The sequence below is a fragment of the Gouania willdenowi genome, chromosome 11 (genome assembly GCF_900634775.1).
Source record: "Gouania willdenowi chromosome 11, fGouWil2.1, whole genome shotgun sequence".
NCBI classification, from domain to species: Eukaryota; Metazoa; Chordata; class Actinopteri; order Blenniiformes; family Gobiesocidae; genus Gouania; species Gouania willdenowi.
Window position 1 is genome coordinate 15,970,459 of NC_041054.1, and position 25,164 is coordinate 15,995,622.

At 38.9% G+C, this 25,164-nt stretch overlaps 5 protein-coding genes across 6 annotated transcripts in view; all 5 read right to left on the bottom strand.

Moving 5' to 3' along the window:
• LOC114472429 (homeobox protein Hox-A2a) overlaps positions 1-10,307 on the bottom strand; it is a 35,820-nt gene extending 25,513 nt beyond the window's left edge. Inside the window, exon 1 of the mRNA XM_028461684.1 lies at positions 9,462-10,307. Within this exon, the coding sequence (XP_028317485.1) occupies positions 9,462-9,524 (63 nt within the window). The 5' untranslated portion in view covers positions 9,525-10,307. The remainder of the gene's footprint in view (positions 1-9,461) is intronic.
• hoxa5a (homeobox A5a) lies at positions 4,833-6,817 on the bottom strand. The gene is made up of 2 exons (XM_028461693.1): positions 5,896-6,817; positions 4,833-5,250 (listed from the first exon to the last, which is right to left on the bottom strand). The coding sequence occupies exons 1-2, from the start codon at positions 6,497-6,499 to the stop codon at positions 5,000-5,002; spliced, it is 855 nt and encodes a 284-aa protein (XP_028317494.1). The 5' UTR covers positions 6,500-6,817; the 3' UTR covers positions 4,833-4,999.
• A 339-nt stretch (positions 10,308-10,646) lies between the features above and the next one.
• Positions 10,647-12,752, bottom strand: LOC114472442 (homeobox protein Hox-A7-like). Its single transcript, XM_028461698.1, has 2 exons — positions 12,210-12,752; positions 10,647-11,417 (listed from the first exon to the last, which is right to left on the bottom strand). The coding sequence occupies exons 1-2, from the start codon at positions 12,586-12,588 to the stop codon at positions 11,101-11,103; spliced, it is 696 nt and encodes a 231-aa protein (XP_028317499.1). The 5' UTR covers positions 12,589-12,752; the 3' UTR covers positions 10,647-11,100.
• Positions 12,753-16,707: 3,955 nt separating this feature from the next.
• On the bottom strand, positions 16,708-21,962 carry hoxa9a (homeobox A9a). 2 transcript variants are annotated; one of them, XM_028461695.1, is made up of 3 exons: positions 21,856-21,962; positions 18,068-18,983; positions 16,708-17,717 (listed from the first exon to the last, which is right to left on the bottom strand). In XM_028461695.1, the coding sequence occupies exons 2-3, from the start codon at positions 18,627-18,629 to the stop codon at positions 17,476-17,478; spliced, it is 804 nt and encodes a 267-aa protein (XP_028317496.1). In that variant the 5' UTR covers positions 18,630-18,983; positions 21,856-21,962; the 3' UTR covers positions 16,708-17,475. The 2 variants fall into 2 exon arrangements, with proteins under 2 accessions (XP_028317496.1, XP_028317495.1); XM_028461694.1 differs by lacking the exon at positions 21,856-21,962 and having other exon boundaries at positions 18,068-19,549.
• A 417-nt stretch (positions 21,963-22,379) lies between these two features.
• LOC114472428 (homeobox protein Hox-A10-like) lies at positions 22,380-25,063 on the bottom strand. Its single transcript, XM_028461682.1, has 2 exons — positions 24,182-25,063; positions 22,380-23,181 (listed from the first exon to the last, which is right to left on the bottom strand). The coding sequence occupies exons 1-2, from the start codon at positions 25,053-25,055 to the stop codon at positions 22,907-22,909; spliced, it is 1,149 nt and encodes a 382-aa protein (XP_028317483.1). The 5' UTR covers positions 25,056-25,063; the 3' UTR covers positions 22,380-22,906.
• Positions 25,064-25,164: the final 101 nt, after the last annotated feature.

Genomic DNA, 25,164 nt, shown 5'->3' on the forward strand with positions numbered 1-25,164 from the left:
TTGGGTTATAATTAAGGCAAACGTGCCTAATATTTTTAAGAAACCTTTAAAACAATGCAACGTTAAAACCTCAAATTCTAGTTGTCAAATGAGACCTTTAATCACGTGGAGAGAAAGTGTTTCTTTAATATTAGCATATTAGCTGACCAATTTATACAGAAGTTGTAAACATGCTGAAATGGAATGATTTTTTACAGATGACCTAATTTTTTTGTTTGTTTTTAAGAAAAAAAAAAATCATTTTTGCGTAAAATGTTTGTATCTATCAAATCCAAATATGTCAAATTTCGTTTTAACATTTTAATGCTCTGAAACTGTGATGAAAAAAATGTAAAAATACAATAATAGCGGATTTTCAAAAAAATCCAAGAAAAAATGTCTGAAGACAAACATTTTTTATCCTAAATAAACGAAAATACCCTGTAATATATTTTAAGATGTTATTTTTATTCATTTTAAGCAAAAAATAAAAATTGAAATTAAAAAAAAAATCCCTACAACAGATATGGAAATACATTTATTCCATAATTTAAAGATACATTTAAACTTGAATGGAATATAGGTAATTTTAGCTATATGTTCACAGAAATGGCTTGATATCATTTGCGTGTTGTTATAATAAGTAAAATCAGTGTGAGATTTGATTCAGGTCGCATTCTTATTTCTACGGGAATAAAAACATAAAATACAATATTTATGTAATATATTTTCCTTTTCGCTGGGATTGTAGGTTTCGTCATAACATTTGTATTTAAACTGCTTTTTTAATCTCTTACAACGCAACACCATGAAACGAAATATAGATTCTAAAAAGGCTTTTTCCCAATGATTGACCAAAACATCTGCGCCGTTTCAGTATCTCAGAAAGGCCTCTATTCATCCGATCAGGAAGAGGGACGCTAAATGTTTTTTAAGGGATCCAGGGGCTCATTTTGGGGGGCTGTGGGCCTTCCCATTACCCTGTGACCGGGTCGAGAGTATCAATCCTCAAAATGCAAATTTTGCCCTCGTCCCCAAACATATCAAATGCAATTTATTCAAAGGAAATTCACCAATCAGCCGCCCTAATAAAACGGCAGCCACTCAATCTTGTTGCCTGGGACGGGTGGGGGGTCCCCTCCCCCGGTCCCCGACGCGAGGTCACTGCGCTTCCAGGGTTCACCTGGAGTGCATCGTGCAACATATGTAATGCAAAGCTATTCTGTCTTTTGTGTGGACAGTCAAGATCGCTATTATGGAGCTGGCATCGAGCACAGAGTGAACAGATGATGGAGACTTGTTCAGCGCCTAAACTTTTGACCCCAATGTTTCCTCCTCTTTTTGCAGCCATCTCACCCCAATCAGCCCCGGCCCACTGCCCCATTGAAAAGAAAAGTTGATTTTAAGAGTGTGTGAGTCTATATGTGTGCGTAAGGCCTACTTTTTTTTTTTTGGTTAAAATTATCATTCTCATCTGAGCAAAAGACGCCAACACAAGATCAAAAGAAAAAAAAATTATAATTACGCCTTTGTGGCGCTTTCACAGATGGAAATGAATAAATAAGCCTGGTGTCAAGACTAATAGTCCTGTAAAATATGCAAATCATTCATTAGTGGAAACAAAGCAGCCAAAAGTCATTGTTGGAGTGAACTCGTGTTTAGCTGTTTCTCCCTCCAACTGCACTCACAGTGATGGAGAAAATAAACCCTCCGTCCTCTTCAAACTTCATTTATACGCATTAAGTTTGAGGCGACGCCAAGCAAACGTGTCATTAACGTGGAGGAAGGCGTGCATGCGCGTGTGCCCGCGTGCGTGCGTGTGTTTCCTCCCTTCTACACTGCAGGGTGACAGTGAACTTGGCCTAAAGCGAGCTCTGCTGGTGGCTCCGGAGGATGCACATTTATCTTTGGTGCTGTGCTGACCTCCAGATGAACCTGCAGCGCTTCTCCCTATAGTCTCTCCCTCTCTCGCTCATGCGCCGCACATGGGGCCCTGTCCAATTGCCTCTTTTTGAAATATTGGCAAAGATTTTAATTCTCAAATAGATGTATATTCTGTGCATCCATATTTATTCTTATTGTGTCTGAAAAACCAAGTACAAACGATCATCATGCGTAAATCTAAGACTATTCTACACAACAGGGAACAAAATGCGTTCATTTTATTCGCATTTATGTACAAATGATTATCCAAAAGGAAAAAAAAATTATGCGATAATTAGAATTTATAAAATTGCCAAGAATATGACTTCTGCGTTTCTGTATTAATAACCTAAATAATAATCATCATCAGCTGAAATTGTTATTTCAAGCTATTTAAATTATTCAAAAATGATGTTCATAAAATGTTGCTTTTATAGGTGCTGGTGGTGACATACAATATTCTTTTCTTTTTTTTTTTATGTTTTCTTGAGCAGTTGTAAAACTTGATAGTTAAGCCCCCCCCAAAAAAAAAAAAAAGAAAAAGAAAAAAAATGAAGAGGAAGCAAAACAATTCAGATAAATAAAGTATTTGTCGCTAAAAGTTGCAGGTTGTGCGTAATCTTATTCTCATGGCTTCAGTGTCCACTATAGTGACCAGCGGTGTCCGGCCAAAAGGTCACGACAAAGCGAGAGTGACTTTTTAAGAGGTCATCTGAACTTTTCAACCCCAAACACAAAACAACTTGGTTGACACAAAACGGAATTCCTTTTAAACACTCGCCTGTTCTTCCCTTCTTGTGTTTACTTGACACTGTTTACAGCCTGCCCTAAAGCCATGCATGGTGTCAACATGTGGAGCGCATGCATGCACGCTGCAACTTTTCCACTCCGGTCACCATTTCCAAAAACATATACCATGAAACCTTTGAATATCACATCAGACTATAGGCCCCGCATTCACACTTAACGTCTTAACAGTATAAGGATTCGAGCAGCCCTCCTTTTTTTGGAAACTTTCAGGGTCTGTGAATCCTCCAATGTAATAAAAAGACAACAACTCGAAGTTTGAGGGGGTGGAAATGGACTCAGATAATTATCGAACATGCAAAAATGGATTATGACTTACACCACAGATGGAGAGAAACAAGTTATACAGGGAAGGAAGCAATTAAATAGCCATGAGCCGGACCCAACCCTGCGCAGCATCTGCCGAGACCAGCATTCAGCACTCCACATCTGACAAATTAGTGTAATGGACTAATTGGGACGGATACGGAGAGTGAATACAATAATACGACTGTTGAGCACAGACTGGCCTGTACGACCATCACCGACCAGTGTGGGAAAAACTTACCCAGGAACGAGCTCCTCATCCTGGGAAGCGTCCGGTCCACACCAAGCCTCACTAAGCCAACAACAACAAAAAAAAGAGATGGTCTGCACAGGTCAACTCTTACCGCCTGCAAAGAGAGACTCAGACGAAGTCTCGCCGTCTGTGCGATTATATGTTATGTGCAATATACTGTCAACTCCCCAAAACCATAAAACTTACTTTAATGGCCACCACGTGACCGTTTATGGCCAGTGAGCCTATCTGGACGCTCTCCGGATGATTTTTACGATCTAATTCATAGACAAAAACCCCATTCATTTTGCACCCAAATGTCACAGAGCCAAACTCGGCCCTAATAAAGTTTACAGCCTGAAAACTCGTGCTAATTCTAACAGGAAAAGGATCAGGAGCCTTTTGCGTGACAGAGGGGACGCACGGACCCCTGAAACCCCTTACAGGACCCATAAACCCTCCACCTGAGCGAGGTGAGTAAAATGAAAAAAAACTTTTATTTCAAGGAACCTGTTGAATTTCGATTTATTGAAACTAAACGGAACTATAGTGACCCGTTTCATTAATTTTTTTTTTTCAGAGCCAATAAAACAACTCTATCTAAGATTAAAAAAGTCCACTCACTGAAAAGTTTTGCCGTTCAATTAGAAAGTTTATTATCACGGCCATAACTTCACCATGATCATCTTTAATAGTAGCATATTTTGACTTCCAGTCTTTGAAAAAACAACAACAAAAAATACCAAAAAAAAAAAAAAAAAAAGGAAAAAAAAACAACTTATCACAATGAAGATATGCAATATATGCAATACAGGCGATGAAATTTACCGTGGGAGCCTCCACGTAAAGAATCAGCTAAATAAAACAGACTAGCAAGTTTCTTTTCTTTCTTTTCCTTTCTTTCCTTTTTACTTTTCTTTTTTTTTTTTTTGTACTAAGACGTTGCGCCCATGGGTGAGCAAATGCAAACAGAAGCTCCTGCAAAAACAATGATATACAAGGTATACAGCTACTGTACACACAAAGCAGTGAGTCGGCAGCTCTGCGCCCACACATGTGTTCACACACACAATAATAAGCGCATAAAGGCTTTTACATATAGTCTGCTGCGGGTTCTACTCATATATAGAAGCATTAAGATATCTGACAAGTTGGTACAATACATCAAACAAATAAATACATACATGAACAGTACATATAGAAAACGAAAGCTCAACACAAACGTATAGCTCCCCCTTTCAAACCCTTAATTTATAAAGCTGTAATTGAATGCATCACACAGAGTTTATAGGCTATTTTACTATTTGATGATTTGCTTTCTTTTCTTTTTTTTCTTTACTGTTATGGAAGAAATAAATTAACATTATTTCCACTTGTTTCGGTGTCTTCTAAATCTAGACAACTGTACATAATGCATTTATTATCACATGAGCACAGTTGGAATAAAAATTAAAAAAAAAAAAAAAAAAAGAACAATATGAAGGAATATGATTGGACTGGTGCTGCTGGGTATGCAGAGGAGGTTAGGTTGTCCACACACACACACATACACACACACGCACACACACACACACACACACACACACACACACACACACACACACACACACACACACACAGTCCGTTTACAAGTCTTTTGCTGTTTTGTTTTTTTGCTTTTTTTTTTTTGTTTTTTTAGGATGAGAAACTGTGATGACAATATTTTATGGAGTTTATTTATTTCGTAGTTGCTCAATGTTGGTTGAATGGACATCAAGGCCTGTAAGTTCCAGCGCCTGCTGCAGCCATGCTCATACTTTTCAGCTTGTTGTCCTTCTTCCACTTCATCCTGCGGTTCTGAAACCAGATTTTGATTTGTCTCTCTGAGAGGCAGAGGACATGGGCGATCTCGATCCTCCGCCTGCGGGTCAGGTACCGGTTGAAGTGGAACTCTTTCTCCAGCTCCAGGGTCTGGTACCTGGTGTATGCGGTCCTGGCTCTCTTCCCCTCGGGTCCAGACAAATCTTATAGAAATAACGACAGTTTGGGAATAAAACAGATTAACATGCAGCAGTAGAATGTTTCCAAATGGGTGCATCAACTTTTAATTAAATATGTACAAGCCATGGTCGATATTCTCAGTATTGGCATGTGATTGAACTCTATATAAGAGCCAATTATACGATATATATGGAAAAATCTGAATAACTTGATCAGAAATACTTTTTCCTGTCATGTATTCAACACACATCTATCGACATCAATAGATAGATAGATTTCAGACACGTAAAAACCATACAAGCCAACACAAAAACACAAATAAAAAGGTCTAATAGTCTATTTGTAAAAGGCATGTATATTAGTGCTTCCACAGCTATGTTTATAACCTAAAACAATTTGCTATAGCTTGTGTTTTTGCGTATTTTTCAATATTTTTTTTTTCCATTATAAATACATTTATTTCTTATTTTCTTCATAGTTCTATTAATTGAATTCTTCCGCACCACACCACGGTTCCTAACAGGTAATGTGCGCATACGACACAGTATATAAATTACATTTTAAGAAAAGAAAAAGTACATTTCCATCAAAAGAAAACTAATAGATTAGATTGTAATATTACTGTAAACACATATAGATGTGAGAGAGTGAATAAAGACAACACTTACCATGACTTATGTGTAGTTTTCTCATCCACGGGTAAATCTGAGGCTGAGATGTGTCGGTGACATTTTGCGGGGTTGTCGGCGCGCTCCCCGCAGGCTTCTCCTCCTCCAGGCTGGAGGCTTTGGACGCACAGTCCCGGCTGAGCAGCAGCGTGTTTCCGTTGGAGCTGGAGGAGCACGGGGTCGGTATGGAGGCTTTCACGGCTCTGTGCTGAGGCTGCGGCGTCTCGGTGACCGGAGACGAACTGGTGACCGAGGAGCACGGGAGAGGGTCAGGTGGAGGAGATAGGGACGAGTTCCCTCCAGCGTTTCTCCCAGGTTGGTTATTATACCTGACGGTGACGGGATCCACCGAGGCTGTGGTGGAGGCTGAGTGGCTCGGGGAGTATCCCGGTGTCCGCTGCTCGCCTCCCACAAAGTGTCCGGTGCCGGTCCGGCCGACTGTTAGGTCCATTCCGTTGTAGCCATAGCCGTACCTGCTGGGATGCATTTCTGTTGAGTCTCTGTATTGCTCGTTTCCAGAACCATGGTCTCCATAATTATGTAACTGGAAGTCCGCGCCATTGGGATAGCGACCGCAGAATGAGTTCACAAAATAGGAGCTCATTTGTTGACAGTTCCGCCGTTGTGCGCGTTGTTGTAGTTTTTTATTATCTTACAAAGTAAATAGCATAAACCTGTGCTCTTGATTTGTGGCTCTTATGGTTTAGCGCGTCCTATAGCACCCTTGCACAATTTATGATGAATTATGGAAATGAGTGGGACATGGACTTGATTCCCTCTTACGTAGGCACCCAAATATGGGGTACGGCGGAGAATCACGTGCTTTTGTTGACCAGTCGTAAATCCTGCTCGGTGACCTCCAGAGGTAAACTCGTGCACGCAGGAAATACTGGGTGGGATGTGTGGAGTGCGCGCCCCCGTGCGCTCCGAGCTCGAGCAAACTCAGATCAGCAGTTTGTGTGTTTTGGATTGTCGTTGTGCGCCATCCTCTGGCGCAACCGTTGCACTGCGTCTCTGCGGCTGCTCGGTGAGGCGTGGACTCCACACAGGGTCATTGGGAGGTTAACGACCATTGCGGCAAAAAAAAAACAAAAAAGAAACACACAACGGGCTCCTAAACAATACAACAAGTGCCATGCTGAGAGTGCAATCTTTGCAATGATATTGCACAGAAGTAACTCAATCAGAATGTGTTATGCATGTTATGATGGGGTGTAAATAGTCTACTCTGTGCCTTATCAAATAAAAGACTATTGGAAACGGGGCTGAGTGTTTTTCAACGCATTCTCTTAAATTCATAGAATAGGCCTACGGACGGACTAATGAATGAATGTTTGTGGTGAAATAAAAACTAAACATCACATTGTTGTTGTTGTTTAACGCCTCGGCGACACAATGACCTGTCATCATATTTATAATAACATGAACTATCAACACAAGCGAATACAAACGCACTACTGTTCTGTATAAGCGGGTTACATTTTCACAATGCCAAACAACCACCATTTTCATCAGAGCGCTATAAGGAGATTTTACACAGGGGAGGTTTTTCCTTTCACTGCGACTTCTCAATGTTACTGATTTATAGGTTTTAAATAAGCAGAAATCGCCTTTTTTCGTGTAATATTGCAATTTATGTAGACAATAAGGCCACAATAAAAACAATATATAATAAAGAAAAAATAAAAACAAGCAATAGTTGTTGAAATGTTTTTTTTTAATAAAAAAAACGGTTTGTATAGTTTTATTGCATAAAAAAAAAAAAAAAATCAATAATTCTCTTAGAAATTATTTTTTTAAGTACTAAAAAACAGCTCTTCATATAATATCTTTAGGACAGGAAATGTGAGAATCCAGTGCACAATTCAGTTTTTATAGCATACTTACCAAACAAATTTAGTAAAGATTTTTTAGTTTTAGTTTAACTTTTAATAGCTACGAGACCATAAGTACAAATCATATATGGTCATAAAAACCGTTTAAATCAAAACTACATAATTTCACATTTTAAATCGTTTTTCTACTTGGAAAAGCGATTTAAATTAAATTAAATTAGAAACAGCTGTTTAAAAAAAAAACAGATTTAAAAAATAATAATTTCATTATAGTAGTTTTGAATAAAAGACAAGAGCACAATAGTCTTTAGTTTGCTACGAATAGAACAAAAAAAAAATAGAATAATCTTAGAAAATGTCATTCTGAAGCGGCACACGTGAAATGGCAGCAGAGTTAAAGCCTCAAACATTTCGAAACACTGTCCTGAAGCTCTCCTTTTGTGTGTTTGTTCTTCCTCTGGAATTTTTATGGCACCCTTGTCTCTCCAAAACGGCTCCGTCTTGTCCACAGACCTCCTTCTTGCTAAACGTTCACCTCAGCGGCTCTGCTTATTCGTTCTTCCCCGGGCCGGACACAGACAGTTCATGGAGAGCTTATACCCGAGTGTGTGTGTGTGTGTGTGTGTGTGTGTGTGTGTGTGTGTGTGTGTGTGTGTGTGTGTGTGTGTGTGTGTGTGTGTGTGTGTGTGTGTGTGTGTGTGTGTGTGTGTGTGTGTGTGTGTGTACGAAACGTTGAGCATGTAGGACCTGATTTATTGGTTGGCTAATGGCTACAAAGTTCCCACGAAAATTACTTGTGAGAGCTGTGCCAGAGACACACCCATGAGGAACTGATCAAGAGACGAAAAACAACAAGGAGAGGAAAGGGAGAAAGTGCACGCTAGTGTCAGACGTGTGTCAGGCTGCATGGAAAGAGGATGAAGGCGGGACAGTGTTGACGCAGTGGGGGGAAAAAAGGACAAGAGATCTGCACACTATGCACTATACTCAGCGTGCGCAAAAACACAACAATTCCCACAAGTAGAATAATAATCATTTAAAAAACAATTTAAAGAAGTCAAATTTAGTAAGAAAGCAATTAGCTAAAAAAAAAAAAAAAAAAAACATTTCTACAATCATCCACAAGTTAATGCACAAATAATATTTTTCCTCTGAAAAATATTTTAAAAAATAAATTTAAAAAAAACAAAAAACAAAAACAAAAACAAAAGAATGAATTTGGTTTTTAAATCATTTTAATTAAATTGATATATGTAGTTTAATATGCGCAAACTACATATATATGTAGTTTAATATGCGCAATTGCGCATTAATGTGTGTCTGTGAGCTCAAATGAGCAGCGCGCACTCGGATATGTCAACCCAGAACTGCAGCCACCAACTTCCCCCTGTCTCCACTGGAGGGCGTCAAAGAGCGCTTGCATTGGCCACAATCCATCCAATGAATTTTAACGAGAGGCGAGACCACATCCGCATTTAAATTTAACAACAAACAAATCCATCCATGGAAAGCATGACAGGAATCCATGCAAAGAGCGACAAAGAAACGCACAGCAGCAGCAGTTTGCGCACATAAAAACAGAGCGCTCACAATCACAATCACAAGAATCCTGTTTTTTTTTTGTTTTTTTAAATGATCATATTTATATTCAATGTCTGCAGACTGGAAACCAATGAGCATATTGGAAATAACATACATAGCACAGATAGAAAGAAGAATCAGCTGCCTTACCTTGTAAAAGGCTTCGGTGGAGGAGGTGGGATGCACTGGGCAGGTGCACGCGCGCAGGACCATGATAGTCTCCAGCTATGGGGTCCCTGGACGGACTGCGGGGCTCCCCTGGGACACATGACGAATCCCGCTGAAAGTCCTTCATACACAATCCAACGGGACAAAGTAATAATCCGGTCATATCTGCAGATCCTCGATTTTCTTCTCAATAAAGTCCAAAAAGAAACAAAAAGGGTATTTAGGAGCGTCGTTGGTGAAAAACCCGCTGCGTTGGAGCCCGGTGCCGTTAAATGAAAGACTCCTCTATTCTGCAATTGGAAATTATATATAAAAAAAAGTTCATGTTCACGGCTCCACACCACGTGACCGGCGTTGGCCAATGAGAAGCCGAGTTGCGTCGTAAAGTTGCATTGCAATGTTGTAAATTTTCATAAACAACAGCGGATTTATGACCTGGTGCTGGGTGGAGTAAAAGGTGGAGGAGAAAGGAGGGGGAAGTGGGTGGGGGTGGGTGGTGGGGGGGTCACCATCAGGCGCCATTTTACTGAGTTGAAGGGAGAAGGCAGAGTTCAACAAGGATTCCCTCCATCTGCTGTCCCGTCTTGTATCCTCATAGCTCACATTCCCAAGTCCAGAGTTTACCTAACCCTCATCTTGGAGCATGCGTAATTACACGTAACCTAATGCTGGTCACAATGAACGTGCATTGTACAGGAGAGTAAAAATATCACATTATAACTATAAAAAGCACGATAACTATCTAAGTTATACCATAGGCACAAAGAGAGAACATAAAATAATATTAAATCAAGTAAAAACAAATACAATAAAATAAATTACATCATTTCAATCTGATAAATTTTTTTTCTAATGATTTATTTCCAGGATTGAATTGAAGAAAAAATAATACAAATATTTCTATCATATAAAATGGTTACATGCAAAGAGGGGAAATACAAATATTCACGTAACAAAAGAGGGATTTGTCACTAAGTCTGGTTTATGATTTGTTTTATGTGCTCATAAAAATATGAGCACATAATGACAATTCAAAGGACTACACTACATGAAAAGAATTTTTTTTTTTTTTTTTTTTCATTGATGTAATTTGTACATTTAATCTATTTCATTGTTTTTAAATTCACAAACCTCCTAAAAGTGCCATTCAAGAATCAAAGGGTTGGATCATATAAACAACCTTTATTTCACAGTCAATGTATATATAAATATATATAAAGGGACAGTTGTTTAACAAAGATAATAATTTTTTTTCATGGTATAAACAAAAATACTGCATAGCCTAAATACAATATTATAATTACTTTTTAAAATACATTTTTGAATCACAGTTTTGTTGTTGAAATTTGTAGTTTAGTCACAGGAATGTTAACTCACAAGTAAATAATTAGGTAGTGCGAAAACAATAAAAACAGAAAAAATAATAATAATAATAAAAATAAAAACATGCAACACTGAATTTGCATTTATCGTTTGTTCGTTTTCGGTTATAAACTGTAACAAAGTAAATGAAAAAGCACCATCGGCTCCCTCATTAACATATATTCAGTCTTACATTGAACACCGTGTAAAATATTACTGATAAATATGTCCGTTTTAGCTTCGATTTACACTTGATCATTTAATTTAATTTCCCATCCATTTTTCTTTGTTTCATTTCAGGGGATTCCGTGTTTCCTCCCGCTGTCCGGGTTTCTTCATCTTCTGGTTCTGCGTTCCTGGACCCCATCTGGACTTCTCCATCCACCTTATGGTCCTTCTTCCACTTCATCCTGCGGTTCTGAAACCAGATCTTGATCTGTCTCTCTGAGAGGCACAGGACATGCGCTATCTCCACCCTCCGCCTGCGGGTCAGGTACCGGTTGAAGTGGAACTCTTTCTCCAGCTCCAGGGTCTGGTACCTGGAGTACGTTTGACGCCCTCGTTTCCTCGTGGGATCTGTGAAACACAGTGTAAACTTTAAATGTGTTCATCATCGCCTTGTTAAAATAATTGTGTGAACTTTATTCAAAGATGTGCAGAGAAGTTGTTTGGGACAATAAAACCCGCTGCAAGAGACTATTGGGTGTCATTAATTTGTTTGTAATTGTCATTTAACCGTGGCTCATTATTTTACATTAACCCCCTGTTCATTGGTTTGTTTTATTTATTTATTTTATTTTTTTTACTTCACTGTCAGTTTATTGCAGCCCTGCTGAGATGTTGCCTTATAAGAAAATTAAAAGCCAGTCGTGTTTGCACAACAAAACATTCAACGTCAAATAAAACGAAATAAAAAAGCATAAGCCTTATTAAGCAGATCTGAACATATAGGTCTGTGGCTGCATTTGACGCATACTTGGTATAAAACTGGTGCGTATGGATCCAAAGCAGCTCCCTCTGCAGTGCAGTAATTACAAAGGAAGTGCACAGAGCAGGAGAGCTGATTTACACAACAGGCCGGGCTTTTTACAGCCACACAGGGGAGAAGAGGCTGTAGTAATATATAGTGCAGGGGAAAGAAGAAAAGAAAGCCAGCGGCAAGGTCTGTGCGCATTGAGCCACAGAAGCCCTGGCCAAATGAATTTATAGCACCAGAACTCATTAGTTGCGCAATAAAACTTTTACGATTGTTTCCATGAAAACACCAATAGCTTCAGAAAATTAATTGAACTTCTCGCGGCTAGTGATGGCATCACAATAATTGGGAGAAGTATTGACCCTGAGGCTCTTCTATAGAGTGGGATTTACCTGATGTTTGCATCCAAGGGTACATCCGGTGCTGGGAGTCCGGCTGTGGGAGGACGGTTCCCGGCCCCGGGTGATGGCAGCTGTCTCTGAACAGGCGGCTCTGGTTGAACGGGTTGCGGTGCAGCAGTGTGTGTGCGTCCTGCCCGCGGCCAAAGCCCGACCCGTAAACAGGAGGAAGGCTCCGGGAATCCGCATGATTATTATTACCAGAGCTGTAAAGTCCACAGAAGGATGGCGCAAACGCGATGGCAGCAGCTCGACTCGATCCCTGATGGTTTCCACTGGGTCCAGTACTGCAAGGAGCTCTCCCAGCGTTCGGAATTAAGGAGCTACCCGCTGTAGATTTGCTAAGAAGACCATCCACAAAATAAGAACTCATATTTTTTCCCTCTCTTATTTGTTGGCCCAGAATCCTCAGTGTCGTTTTTACGAGGTTGGGTGATATATGACAGCAATGCACTCGAGATTTACACCAAAGCCCATTTCTACCCAGGACCAAAGAACTCACCCATGTGACTCCGGCCTGGTCTCTCTCATCCAATCAGCGAACAGACACGGGTTTCCTTATTAGCACAGCACGGCAAAGAGAATTAACGCTTTACGCACACGATACACACTAACAAATCTAATATATTGTTTTTCAAGTCTTTCACAAATGAACAGCTATAACGTAATATATAGGCTCATATCAATGTGTTACCCTATACAACAACAACAATAAACAAATAAAAAAAAATAAAAATAAAAAAAGAGATTTTGTTGGGTTTTCTTGGAATAAAAAAAAAAACTAGAAATGAGAGTATATAAAACATATGAGATTCATGTTATATAAACTAATATATACATAAGAATGGAATGTGATGTACAGCAATAGTGAAAAACCAAAACATACCCAACCACCTACTGTGTATATATCTGTCTATATATATATATATATATATATATATATATATATATATATAATTATTATATTATATTATATTATATTATATTATATTATATTATATTATATTATATTATATTATATTATATTATATTATATTATATTATATGTTAAACAGGTTTAAAATATGTAGTTTAGACATAACTTGCAATACTGGATTAAAAAAACCGACATGTTGGCTGATCATAATAAAAGTGTCGAAAGCATTTCCATCTAAAGCAAATAAATGGATTTGACAGCAATTTTGAGGATGTATCAGGTCAATATTATTGTGATTATTTTGGCATAAATGTCAAATAGGACAGGCCAACTATTTGCAAGGAATTGCAAAAACATATTTTTTTTATTAGCAAGCTAGGATCGGATTTTGACTTCTTGGCTAATTTAAACTTGTACTACAATATAATGTTTTGCTTAATTTCATTGTTACAGCTAATTTAATGTGTATAATGATGCTACTACTAATAACAATAATAACAATTATCGTTATCATAATAAAGATTGTACTATAGCTGTCACTGACCAACTGCTTCAAATGTATAGACAATATATAAACCATGCTGAATGTATGTTCCTCATCTATCGATGCTCAGTCATCGTAAAGAGCCTCTAAACCGTATAGCATAGATGTCTGCGCTAATATCAATAACATTCAGGACAGTGTTTATCAGAGCCAGGTTATTGCGCCTCTAAGAAATTAAGATTTAAATGTTTTTACATAAATAGAGTTATTTAGACACAAAATGTACTTATACATTCAGCAATTTTAACAATGGCCGTTTGGAAATTGCTTATATAATAATTAGCAATAAAAGCTGGAACTGATTCTCGTAACTTTTCAGAAACATGTAAATTATTATTTACAACATGCAGAGAGCAAAAAACTTTAAGGTTCACGATTATCATGTTACGTCCCTTTCTTTAAAAAAAAGAGAAGAAAAAAAAAAAGGTTGTATGCAAAGGCAAGAAGTGCACAGAAAAAAAGGCTGAAAATCCAGCAAAGTGCATCATTATGTTTCAGGTATTAAAATAAGTAAGCTAACTAGTTTACTAACAAGTTGTTTATTCATCAATTTTATGAGGGTTTTTGACAGTGTTTCAAGCTCTATTAGGAGTTTTTAAGGTTCCTGTACCAAGTCTCCAAATAACATCTTTATGACACACTTATATTTCACACACTATTATACTGTAGTTGTCCAAATCCATCTTTTATCCCCTAAAATAAGTTGAAAAAGGCCATTAGTCTAAGCTCAGAGCAGAATTTCAACGTTTTCATTTTATATTACACATATTATACCCTGTGTAATTAATATTGTACAAATCTCATTGTTAAACATATATACAAATACCCATACAAATCAAGTTCAACTGATGCATGTAATTTATTTTATATTTGTTTCACATTTATTCACTGCATTTGCTTTGAATGGAAACGCTTTCCATTATTTTATTACGTACAACTAGCAAGTCGCTTTTTCCCAGAGTGAAAAAATTAATATGATCAAGCGTTGATCTTAATAAAACAAATTCAACAAAATAAACAGATTTTTTTTTTTTTGCTTTGAAATAAAAATAAATGATCAAATAAAACAGGGAACCCAGCAATAGCGTAAAAGAGACAAGTCATGTGTCCTATAACATAATAACAATACATATCTTAGCAAACTAACAAATATTTCTATTAATCATATCATTTTCCCTGCCCATTGTTGATACATTTACAATAATAGTCCATCAAACCTATTAAATACTAAACAACAACTAAAAAATGCCAAATTTCTATATTTAAAAAAACTGATTATAAAGACTGAATTTTTTAGGATATTTGTCTTAAATATTACAATGCTTTAGGTTGTGTTAATTACTCCTTTGCTTGTTAAAAATGTGAAATTCTTTCTCCTAAAATATATATAAGCTTTGTTTCCCAGTGCAGGATCACTTGACAGTGTCGCCACCCTCTGGTCATTCCTTAGTATGGCATGTATGTGTGTGTATCTGTTCATTGTGTTTAGCATGCTGGGAGATAAACAGGATTTAAAACTATAAACCACATTTTGCACCAAGGTGACGTAAAATGTCCTTGTCAGAGGATTTTAAAAAGCGCCCATCGTCACCGCAGATGTGTCCAGATGTATTTTGGTAAACTCGTGGGCCTACTACTGAGTTTGAAACTAGCTACTGACTTTATTGCTCCTTTTTTCCTTTAGGACAGACCGAGCTAAAGAGCAGAGGGCGGAAGGTTCCCAGGTAGAAACAAAAGATCGCACCAAACAACCGTGGATCCTGCGCGTCCCCGTCACAGAAAATCCAATAAAGCTGATCATTTCCGCTCGGCCTTTTGTCCACGTCCCAGTCACACAGAAAGAGCAGAAAAAAACAAATGGCTGCCACTCTGGAAACGGCCTAATTGTGTCTGGACGGTCATAAAGCCATTAAACGTGGAATGCCAGACAGTAGAGCAGACCTGGCATTTTATTGCACTGTCTCTGGTCGAGTCTTTGAAGTCTGTGTCCATCTGCGTCCTTAGCGCGTCAAAACAGCTCTCCGGTTGGGATAAAGTCTAACCTAAAAGCTCTTAGTGCAATTATTTATTCTTTTTTTTTAAGCTGCCTTTAATGGAAGCCACACGGAACCTGCTGCATTTGACAGCCACCGCCGTCTTTGATCATATTCCGGGGACTTTTACGCATGGCGCGCAAACCCGGTTGGCTGTTCCTCGTATGTTTTCTCTTTGTGTTACGCTTTTCTCTTCAACGTGCATAGACTTGAACCAGAGTTGAGTGAGATAAGAAAATCGATGTTTTAAAATTAAACAAATGTCATTGTTAAAAGAAAAAAAAACAGGAATTTCTTCAGCTTACCTGAAGAATTACAATCCAAAAGTTTGTATTGTATTAATGGAAAAATAATAACAAAAAAGGGTTGTATTCTGGAATGACTTGTCATATCAGCAGTATTATTTTGGGCTACAGCTGTGGAAGCCGCTTTTTTTGGTGTCCTTTAGCCTCACAGCGCTTTACACCCCATAAAAGGTTATAGCGGTAATTGTCTTTTATGGCAGTATATACAACTAACATCCTCTGCCAAGACGCAACTCTGTACTCGATCCAGACACACACAAAAATGTGTGTGTGTGTGTGTGTGTGTGTGTGTGTGTGTGTGTGTGTGTGTGTGTGTGTGTGTGTGTGTGTGTGTGTGTGTGTGTGTGTGTGTGTGTGTGTGTGTGTGTGTGTTTACCCATCTTTTTTTTTTTTTTTTTTTTTTTTAAAAAAACATCTCCTAAAAACCTCATCAACAAAAACATATGGCAAAATATATACACATATATATTACACTTTTCCCAGTTTCTGTGCATGTTCATAGTTACTGCTTTCCTACAACAAAGTGACGTAAGACTGTCAATAAATAACCACAAATGTATTTATGTTTAAAATAAAGAAAGAAACCTGAACAAATAAAAGGTTAATTCTTTTCGCATCAGATATAATTTGTTTTATTTAAATAAATAATGTACAAATTACATTTGTGAACCAAGGATTAGATGGTCGCTAGACCGCGAGGTATTCAATGAGTAGGCTACAGTGTTTTTTTTTTTTTTTTGTTTTTTTTAAATTCCATTTTCATCCCGCTAACAAACATTATCTCTAACAATGTTACTCCCTGAAATCCTGCAGACATTTTTTCAGTATAATGCAAGCAAAAAAATAAAATAAAAATCTACTATTATCCGCCAGCAAAACAAAGGTTATTGTAGGTAGTTGAAACACATAGGTAGTCAATACATGTTATGAAATATATAAGCTTCTATATCCACTTTTAAAATGTTGTAAGAATTTAGTTGAGCTGCAGGGGGGGGGGGGGGGGGGGGGGGGGTGAAGTGCCTACTTTAACAAAATAAGAAATGCATTTAAACTCATGGTCCATATTTTTTTCCAGCAGCGATGGAGGAATTAACAACAATGAAATTAAATTGCATTACAAACAAAACCTTCAGGTGACCCTGAAATATAGGCAACGAACAGAGCTACAAACCAGGATACACACAGCTAGAAACATAGATAACAGACGAGCACAGGAACCACGCCAACAAATGCACTTTAACGAGGTATCAATTCAACCAAGACAACATAAACAAATAAACGCGTGGGCACCATTAAAATTGTGCAATTCAAGGGTAGTCGTATCAAACTAAAGCCCAACATGCTTGTTTACAAGACAAATAATCCTATAATCAAAGAACTATAAGACAAATGTGTTTCAAACAACGTCCAGCAGAGTTAAGAGGTCCAACACACAATGCTGCTGCTGACCTACGGGTCCCATTCACTCGTCTTTCGGTGCACCATCTTTATTAAATTTCTTCATCTTCATCCTGCGGTTCTGGAACCAGATTTTAACCTGTCTCTCGGTGAGGTTAAGCTGCCTGGCCACCTCGTACCTACGGTCCCTGGTCAGGTAGGTGTTAAAGAGGAACTCTTTCTCCAGCTCCAGGATCTGGTGCTTGGTGTAGGGACAGCGCTTTTTTCTGGTGGCACTCGCGTGGAGCCAGTTGGACACTGGGTTATCTGAAAAGAGTGGGGTGCGGAAACTGGTGTGAGGTCCGTGCTTGTGTCTCCACATGGAAAAAGCATAAGAATCAGAATTTGGCTGAGCATATGTATAAAATAATAATAATAATAATTTTTTTTTAAAAAAGCAGAATCATTTTCAAATTAGAAAAATGTGTCAATTATTATGTTTCCTGATCACGTGATTATTATTAAAAGGCTGCAAAATATAAACCAGTATAGCAATGTGAGCTAAGCCCCACAAGGAAATGGCACGTTCAGAATGGCATCGGTTAGGACGCGCACCTCCATCGCGCACCCCAATCCTCACAGCTTTACGCGGTGTAAATAGCTGAAAGAGGACTTACTTGGATCCAGGGCTGGTTTGTCCTCCCCCTCTCCGCTCAGCTCCGCTGCTTGGACGGTTAGCTCGTCCTTCTCCAGCGGTGATGCTGTGGCTACGGTGCCGTTGGCGTAATCTGAGAGCAGCAGCGCCGTGTGCGACACCGGCAGCGCACCACCATCAGCAGCCCGTGTCCCCAAACCCTCTGGTTTTATCCCGTAATGATGACCTGTCGATAATCCGGTCATGGGCAAGGAACCAGACATGGGCTCCAAAAGCCAAGACTGATAACGGCCATCTGTATCTGGCCCCACTGCGCCCTGGTGATGCCCGTAATGGTGGTGGTACACAGATGAGACGGAGCCGGGAAACTGAGCCGGGACGTGGCCCCATGACGGCCCAAAAACCTGGGTTTTGGATGGGAAAGTGCACGCCCCGAGCTCGGTGTGGTCGCTGATGGAGTCTGTCTGCCTGGTGTTGGGTAGAACCGCAGAACCGGAGCCGAACCTCGGCACGGAGAGCTCATCGCTTTCGGGGAGAATAAGAGAATCGACGTAGTAACTGGTCAGGGTTCCGGATGTCGACATGGCAGAAGAAAAAAAAAAAAAAAAACCCTTTACACTTTTACATGTACGCAGCTATACAACAGATACATGCAAAAAATGTTCAAACGCGCACACAAAACACACACATGCACACGCAGTTAAACCCAGGCTCACAAAATAACAATGTGGAGAAATCAAGTAGCAACTTGGCCCCACTGAGAACTACAAGGGGAAAGTAATGGGGAGACAGCGAGCCATACCATTGGGCAAGCAGAGGCACGTGATCATATGGCTGAACAATAAAGGATAAATCAATGCTGGTCATTAAATACTCACCCGCTCTGCTGTAACAACCCCGAGTTTAAGAATCACCGAGAAATGTGAGAGATCTCCCATCTATGAAATTAAAAAGATAAAAATATAAAAGAAAAACTAAACAAAAAAGTAATGTAGCGACATAATTGTGGTGAAAAAATGATATATTTAGCTTTATTTTACTGTATTCTTTAAAAATCGCGTGGGTAGTAAACTGAAACTCATCACCAAATAAACACAAGACGGAAGGACAGAAATCTGAACACAAAAAAAAATCCATTCACTAGTAACATAATGCTTTCCAACAATTTAAAATGTAGGCCTATACATATATTTCTTTAAATATTATTTTTTTTTCTGCATTTGTTTTAATACATTCAGTGTAATTTACAGCCACACACCCGCTTATCGTGTTTATTGTATCTATAAAATTCTAGGGGGTTTGTTTATAACAATCGCGTTAAACATGAAAGCAAATGTGGTTGTGTTCAGTGGAAAAGTCCCTGTGAGTGTTTCCGTCCTCTCATAAACATCCCCAGAAGTTAAAACAGGAAACATTGCAGAAGCTTGGATTGATACAAAAAAAAAAAAAATAATAATAATAACATTTTAGCTTTTTTTTTTTTGTTGTTGTTGTTGCTCTCCTCATGAAAAAAAAAACGAGGTGTATATTTTGTAAACATACAATACATGCTATGTTTAAATTTAAAATTTAGAGTAAAAAATAAATAGGTTTTTTAAATGTAAAAATAAAAAACGCAAAAATGAAACTAGTCAACTAATTTAAATGTTTATAAATGTATTTCATTACTAAAGAATATTAAAAAAAATAATAATAATTTTCAATTTAAGAATAATAAACACACCAGCGTGTTTTTTTTTTTTTGTTTTTTTTTAAAAATGTAAATTACAGAATATATTTATTGTAAAATTCCATCACAAATTAAAAATCAACTACACACGTGTATTAATAAAGCCGCATCACAGTTTCAGGCCCACTATAGTTGGGAATACAACGGCGCCGGCCATGGCTTGTTCTAGTGCGTGTATCTGAGAATAACACGTTGTTTCATAACTGGATCCCGTTTACAATGTTCACTGCCGTTATCACTTGTCTAGGTCTATAAGTTGCTAATCAACACCGCCATTAACAAATTAGCTGCGATGCCTGCTTGAAGCCAGAGCTTTGGTTTAACGTTGCACTTAAAAAGGGTCTAAAAATAAGTCTAATGTGGTGTTTGTGGTTTCCTGCTTTTAAAATGAAATGGTGCGGGAAATGGCGGCTCTCCAGGACACAACTGCTATAAGCAAAACAAAGTGTATTTAAAAACATTTACTTGTATGTGAATTTAATAATTATACATGTTTTATTTAATCATATTGAGATAATTTATTTGAGATTGCAGAGGTGGAAATCCAGATTTAACTATAATATGACATTAAATGTTGTATATTATGTAGTATTAAACGCCATCTAAAATGCTAAGCAGTCTAGATTATATTGTATTTATATTTCACAGCCAAAACTAGTTTACTATTGTTTATTTGTAACCACACTGACACACACACACACACACACACACACACACACCCAAACGAATTATTAATTGTCATTTGCACGTTTGTTGTTTTTCTTTCTGTTGTTGAAATGTTTTTGAATTATCAATATTATTTATTATTTATTTATTTATTTTTGTTGGGGATCAATAAAAGTGATACTAATTCTATTCTATTCTGTTTTCAAACCACGTGTATCCAAATATACTAAACTGTTTTTGTGGGTTTTTATTTTAATTTTTTTTTTATCATTCTAATAAACAAATACTCAAAACTACAAAGAAAATCTCTGTAGTTTCCCATATACATTTAAGAAATAAGCACAAATAAAGAAAGAGAGAAAAGAATAATAGTTAAATATAAATTAAAAACACGTGTCCACTACTATACAAACCATAACAGCCGGCTAACTTGCATATATTATTTGGCCGACATTCATCAGATAAGCTGTGGGGGGAAGGAAGGAGTGGCTTATCCTATATGTGTGTGTGTGTGTGCACTAAAAGTAAGAATAGACAAACACCTTCAGAGCAGGAAAAGACGCCAGTTTGCCAATAGCTCTCAGGCTGTAAACCTAAATCGGGGTGTGTGTTTTTTTCCACCCAGTTTACCGCAGGGGCTATTCACTGTGCAGATAACAGCCCTGTCTGGCGGATCTGAAATCCACCATAAAGCAGCTTCTTCTTCCCCTTCCTTTTGTCTGAAGCCACTATTATTGCGCAGCGGAAGCATCATCCGGTCTCACTGCCCACGGAGGAGGTCGCTGTTGGCCCATTCGCCTCCATCACCTTCCCCTTCCCCTCCACTGCAGTGGTCGTAACCGAGGCCTTGTCTGGCGTGTCTGCGTCACCACCACCACCACCACCACCACCACCACCACCAGTACTACTAACGGAAAACACGCACGGGCTTTGCTCTTAATCCCCAAGTCCACGACACACACACACACACTGCTGCAGCTCTCCTTTGATCGCGTTTGGTGACACTCACACGCACGAGTACGCGCGCGCGTTTTAAAAGGTTTTTGCAGGTCACCTCCCACAGAGTAAACACACCCATATCGTCTTTATACTTTACATCACCAACTGGTTTTCCTTTTGGTTTCGATGAGTAGAACTGGAGCAATGAAGACAGTTTCACGTTGCAGAGTTAGTTAATGAAGCCCAACAACATGAAACTACCTAAATCACAACAGACAGTTGATCTAGGCCTGCGAGTGAAATACAATCATCAAGCTCATTACGCACCGCGTGCGTAAAGCTCCAACATCACGTCCAGGCAGGAAAAGATGGTTTGTATTTCAAAGGCTATTCCACTGTCACAGATACAGCTTAGAGGCATATCGCCACGAGGCATTTAAACGCACATATTCACAACAGGGATGGAAATGACTTACCAGATCCATGAAATCTCACATGTACATCCAGATTGAGGCTAGAAAAAAATGTAGTTTAATCCACAAATTGTCATTGTAGCTCGGATTTCTGTAGCAGGGAGCAGGGCCTCCTCTCAGTCCGAGACTCTCTCACTACTGAAGCTGCTCTTAGAGGAGAGGGAGAAACCTCATATACCAGTCAGTCATAAAACTCCACAATAGCCGGCTGGGCATATATAGCAAGACGACGTATATAGAGCCCTAATATCTTAATTATTTCCGATGGTAAGTGCATTACTGCTGTGAAATATTTCTGTTTCAGCTGCAGCACCATGCAGTACAAGGTGTATACATGCAGGTATTCCCTTCCTCCATGTTGACACAATAATACAACAGCAGCTACACGTGAGTGCAAGCTGATAATTTATTAAGCAGTACACAAAAAAAACACAATGTCATCTGTACATGGAAATATACAATATAACATCCGCCCGTCACTACGAACACTTGTTGTTGTTGTTGTTCTAATATAAGATTAAGAATAGGTTTGACACATTTGGCTCTTACACAAATTCAATATAAAACAGTTACATCTAAAGGGCAAAGAGGTGAGACTTTCCAAAGTGAAATGATATTATATTAAAGTTGGATTGAAAAGTAATAATATAAATAGCCTATTCCATGGTATTTATACTTGAAATGGGAAAACATGTGTTTGCTATTCATATTTGATAAATACTTTGCTTATATGTTAGCAAAGGGACATATTATGTGCATTTATTCCACCCCTCTGCTCTTTGTTTTTATTGAAAAGTTAGACAACAACACTGGATGGGACAGAATACAGGAAAGACAATAAATCCAAAAAAAAAAAAGACCAATAACAGTCCGTTGATTTTCTTTTCTTTTCTTTCTTTTGCTCAGCGTGGACTGGAAATAAAGAAAGTTGCACCCCACAGTGAAACGGGACAACATTGGACAAAAGCTAGGATGGTGATATTAGCGTTGAATGGACGGATGTCAATGATACTTCCCCTTGTATATTCGTCTCCTCTTTTCCTCAGTGCGTGTATCATGAAAAGCCGTAGTTTGAGGTGAGCTCTCGGATCCTGTTTTCTCGAGTCATTTTCTTCAGTTTCATCCTGCGGTTTTGGAACCAGATTTTGACCTGTCTGTCCGTCAGGTGGACGCTCTTGCTGATCTCTAGGCGGCGCTCTCGGGTCAGGTACATGTTGAAGAGGAACTCCTTCTCCAGCTCCAGTGTCTGGTGCTTGGTGTACGGACAGCGTTTCTTACGCCCGCTTTTTGCTGTCAGCCAGTTCACTGTGCTTTCACCTTTGGAATCCCCTAGAAAACCATAAAAGGAGGAAAAAAAGGCACACATAATATTATGGGATGGATTTACAGAAGAGAGAACAAAGGGAAAATGTAAGGGTGTAATATGGGTGCATTACGCAAAAGTTACACTATTTAAAGCTGTTTTCTTTAATTCCTTTTATTTGACAATGACATCATCATCAAAAGTGTAAATGACACACAAATAGGTATAGATGGATAACTAGTATTTACTTCAGCACGTGTCAGGGTTTAATATCCCGAACATTATTTACACACACATATATATATATATATATATATTCATGCATGAGTGACAACAATCAAATGAAATAACACAAGAATGTGAGCTGCTGCGTCTGCTATAAACACTCTACAAACGTTTGCTGCTGCTGCCAGTGTGTGTGTGTGTGTGTGTGTGTGTGTGTGTGTGTGTGTGTGTGTGTGTGTGTGTGTGTGTGTGTGTGTGTGTGTGTGTGTGTGTGTGTCTATAAGCTCTTATTAACTTGAATGTGAACCTATAATTCGTAATAATAAATTTTTAACAATATACACAGTGAATCATTCAAAATGCGCCAAACCATAGTGACAAACACTGAGAGTCAAAGGCCTTCACTAATGAACACATGCTTTTTTTTTTTTTTTTGACGTAGCGGTCAAAGGAAGGTTAGAATATAATGTTAACATGTCAAAAAGCTTTTTTTTTTTTTTTTTTTTAATTCCAGAAAAACTAAAATTGCAATGGTTAAAATGAGTGTTAGCGATGCTAGTCTGCACAAAATCTGTTTGTCTTCGACAAGCACGTGTTTTAAAATACTTTTACGCATGATGTTTCCAAATGACGTAATGCAAATACAAATGCAAACACCACTGCCTTGCTATTCCTGTTCATTGATACCGTTTTGTTGAATGTACTGAATTACATTCCGTCATGTTATTTACCTTTCTGCGTCAAAATATAATTCTTGCATGCAAATAAAGGATACGCGCACGGCCACACCTCGGCTATTACCTTTATTGGCTTTTGTTGCTCTGTCTCTGTCGTTCTGTTCCGTTTCTTCGGCTGACGAAGCTTCTCCATCCGTGGAGTCGTGCTGTGCGTCCTCGGTCCCAGACACGACGGAAAGCTGTTGCTCTCCAGAGGAGCCCGTGTCCCTCTCTTCCTGCGCCGTGGCTGGAGCACAAGTCGAGGTTGGTGGTGGTGGTGGTGTGTGGAAGCGAGTAGCAGGAGTAGTGGGGTGTAGGCCAAAATGCGAATGGGAAGGGTTCGACTGGGGGACGTTAGTGTTGTAAAGTTTATGAGAATGTGCGTGCGTCTGAGACAAGCGGAAGTAGCCCGGCACAGGCACTGAACCCCCGCCACCACCACCACCACCATCGGTAACTGTACAAGAACTCGACCCCAGGCCGCCGGTCGTTAACCTTGAATATGTCAGATCCTCCGCGGTGGATGCTTTGGGGCACTTGGGTTGCTCATACAGACAATATGTGCTCTCCTCTTTGATATTCTGCGGGAAGGAGCAGGAGGCGATCTGGGGACCTAAGGGGTGCTCCTGGTCCAGCCGGCATGACCTTTGCGCGTCCATCCACATCTCTATACTGGATAAGTACGCACCTGGGGCGGATACCATGCTTTGGGCACCCACTTCGCTGCGCTTACCCCCACTAGGGAAGTATCCATAGTTGTGCAGTCCGTAAGGCACGTCTGCAGCAGAGCTATGAGACACACACACCGCGCTCCCGGTGTAATGAGCGCCGTTACTCTCCGGTACTCTCCCACTGATCAGAGAATCCACTAAGAAGGCATTTCCTGCTGAGCTGTCCGAACATGACATTATTGTGGTGTATTTTGGCGAAGGCAGAAGATAGCCCTTTCTGGCTGACATTTCTTGTAGAAAACATGCTGGATATGATTAGAGACGTCCCCCCCCACCACCACCCCTCCTTCGCACAGAGAGTACTGTTTAACCAATGGGAAAGCTAGAAGACACATAG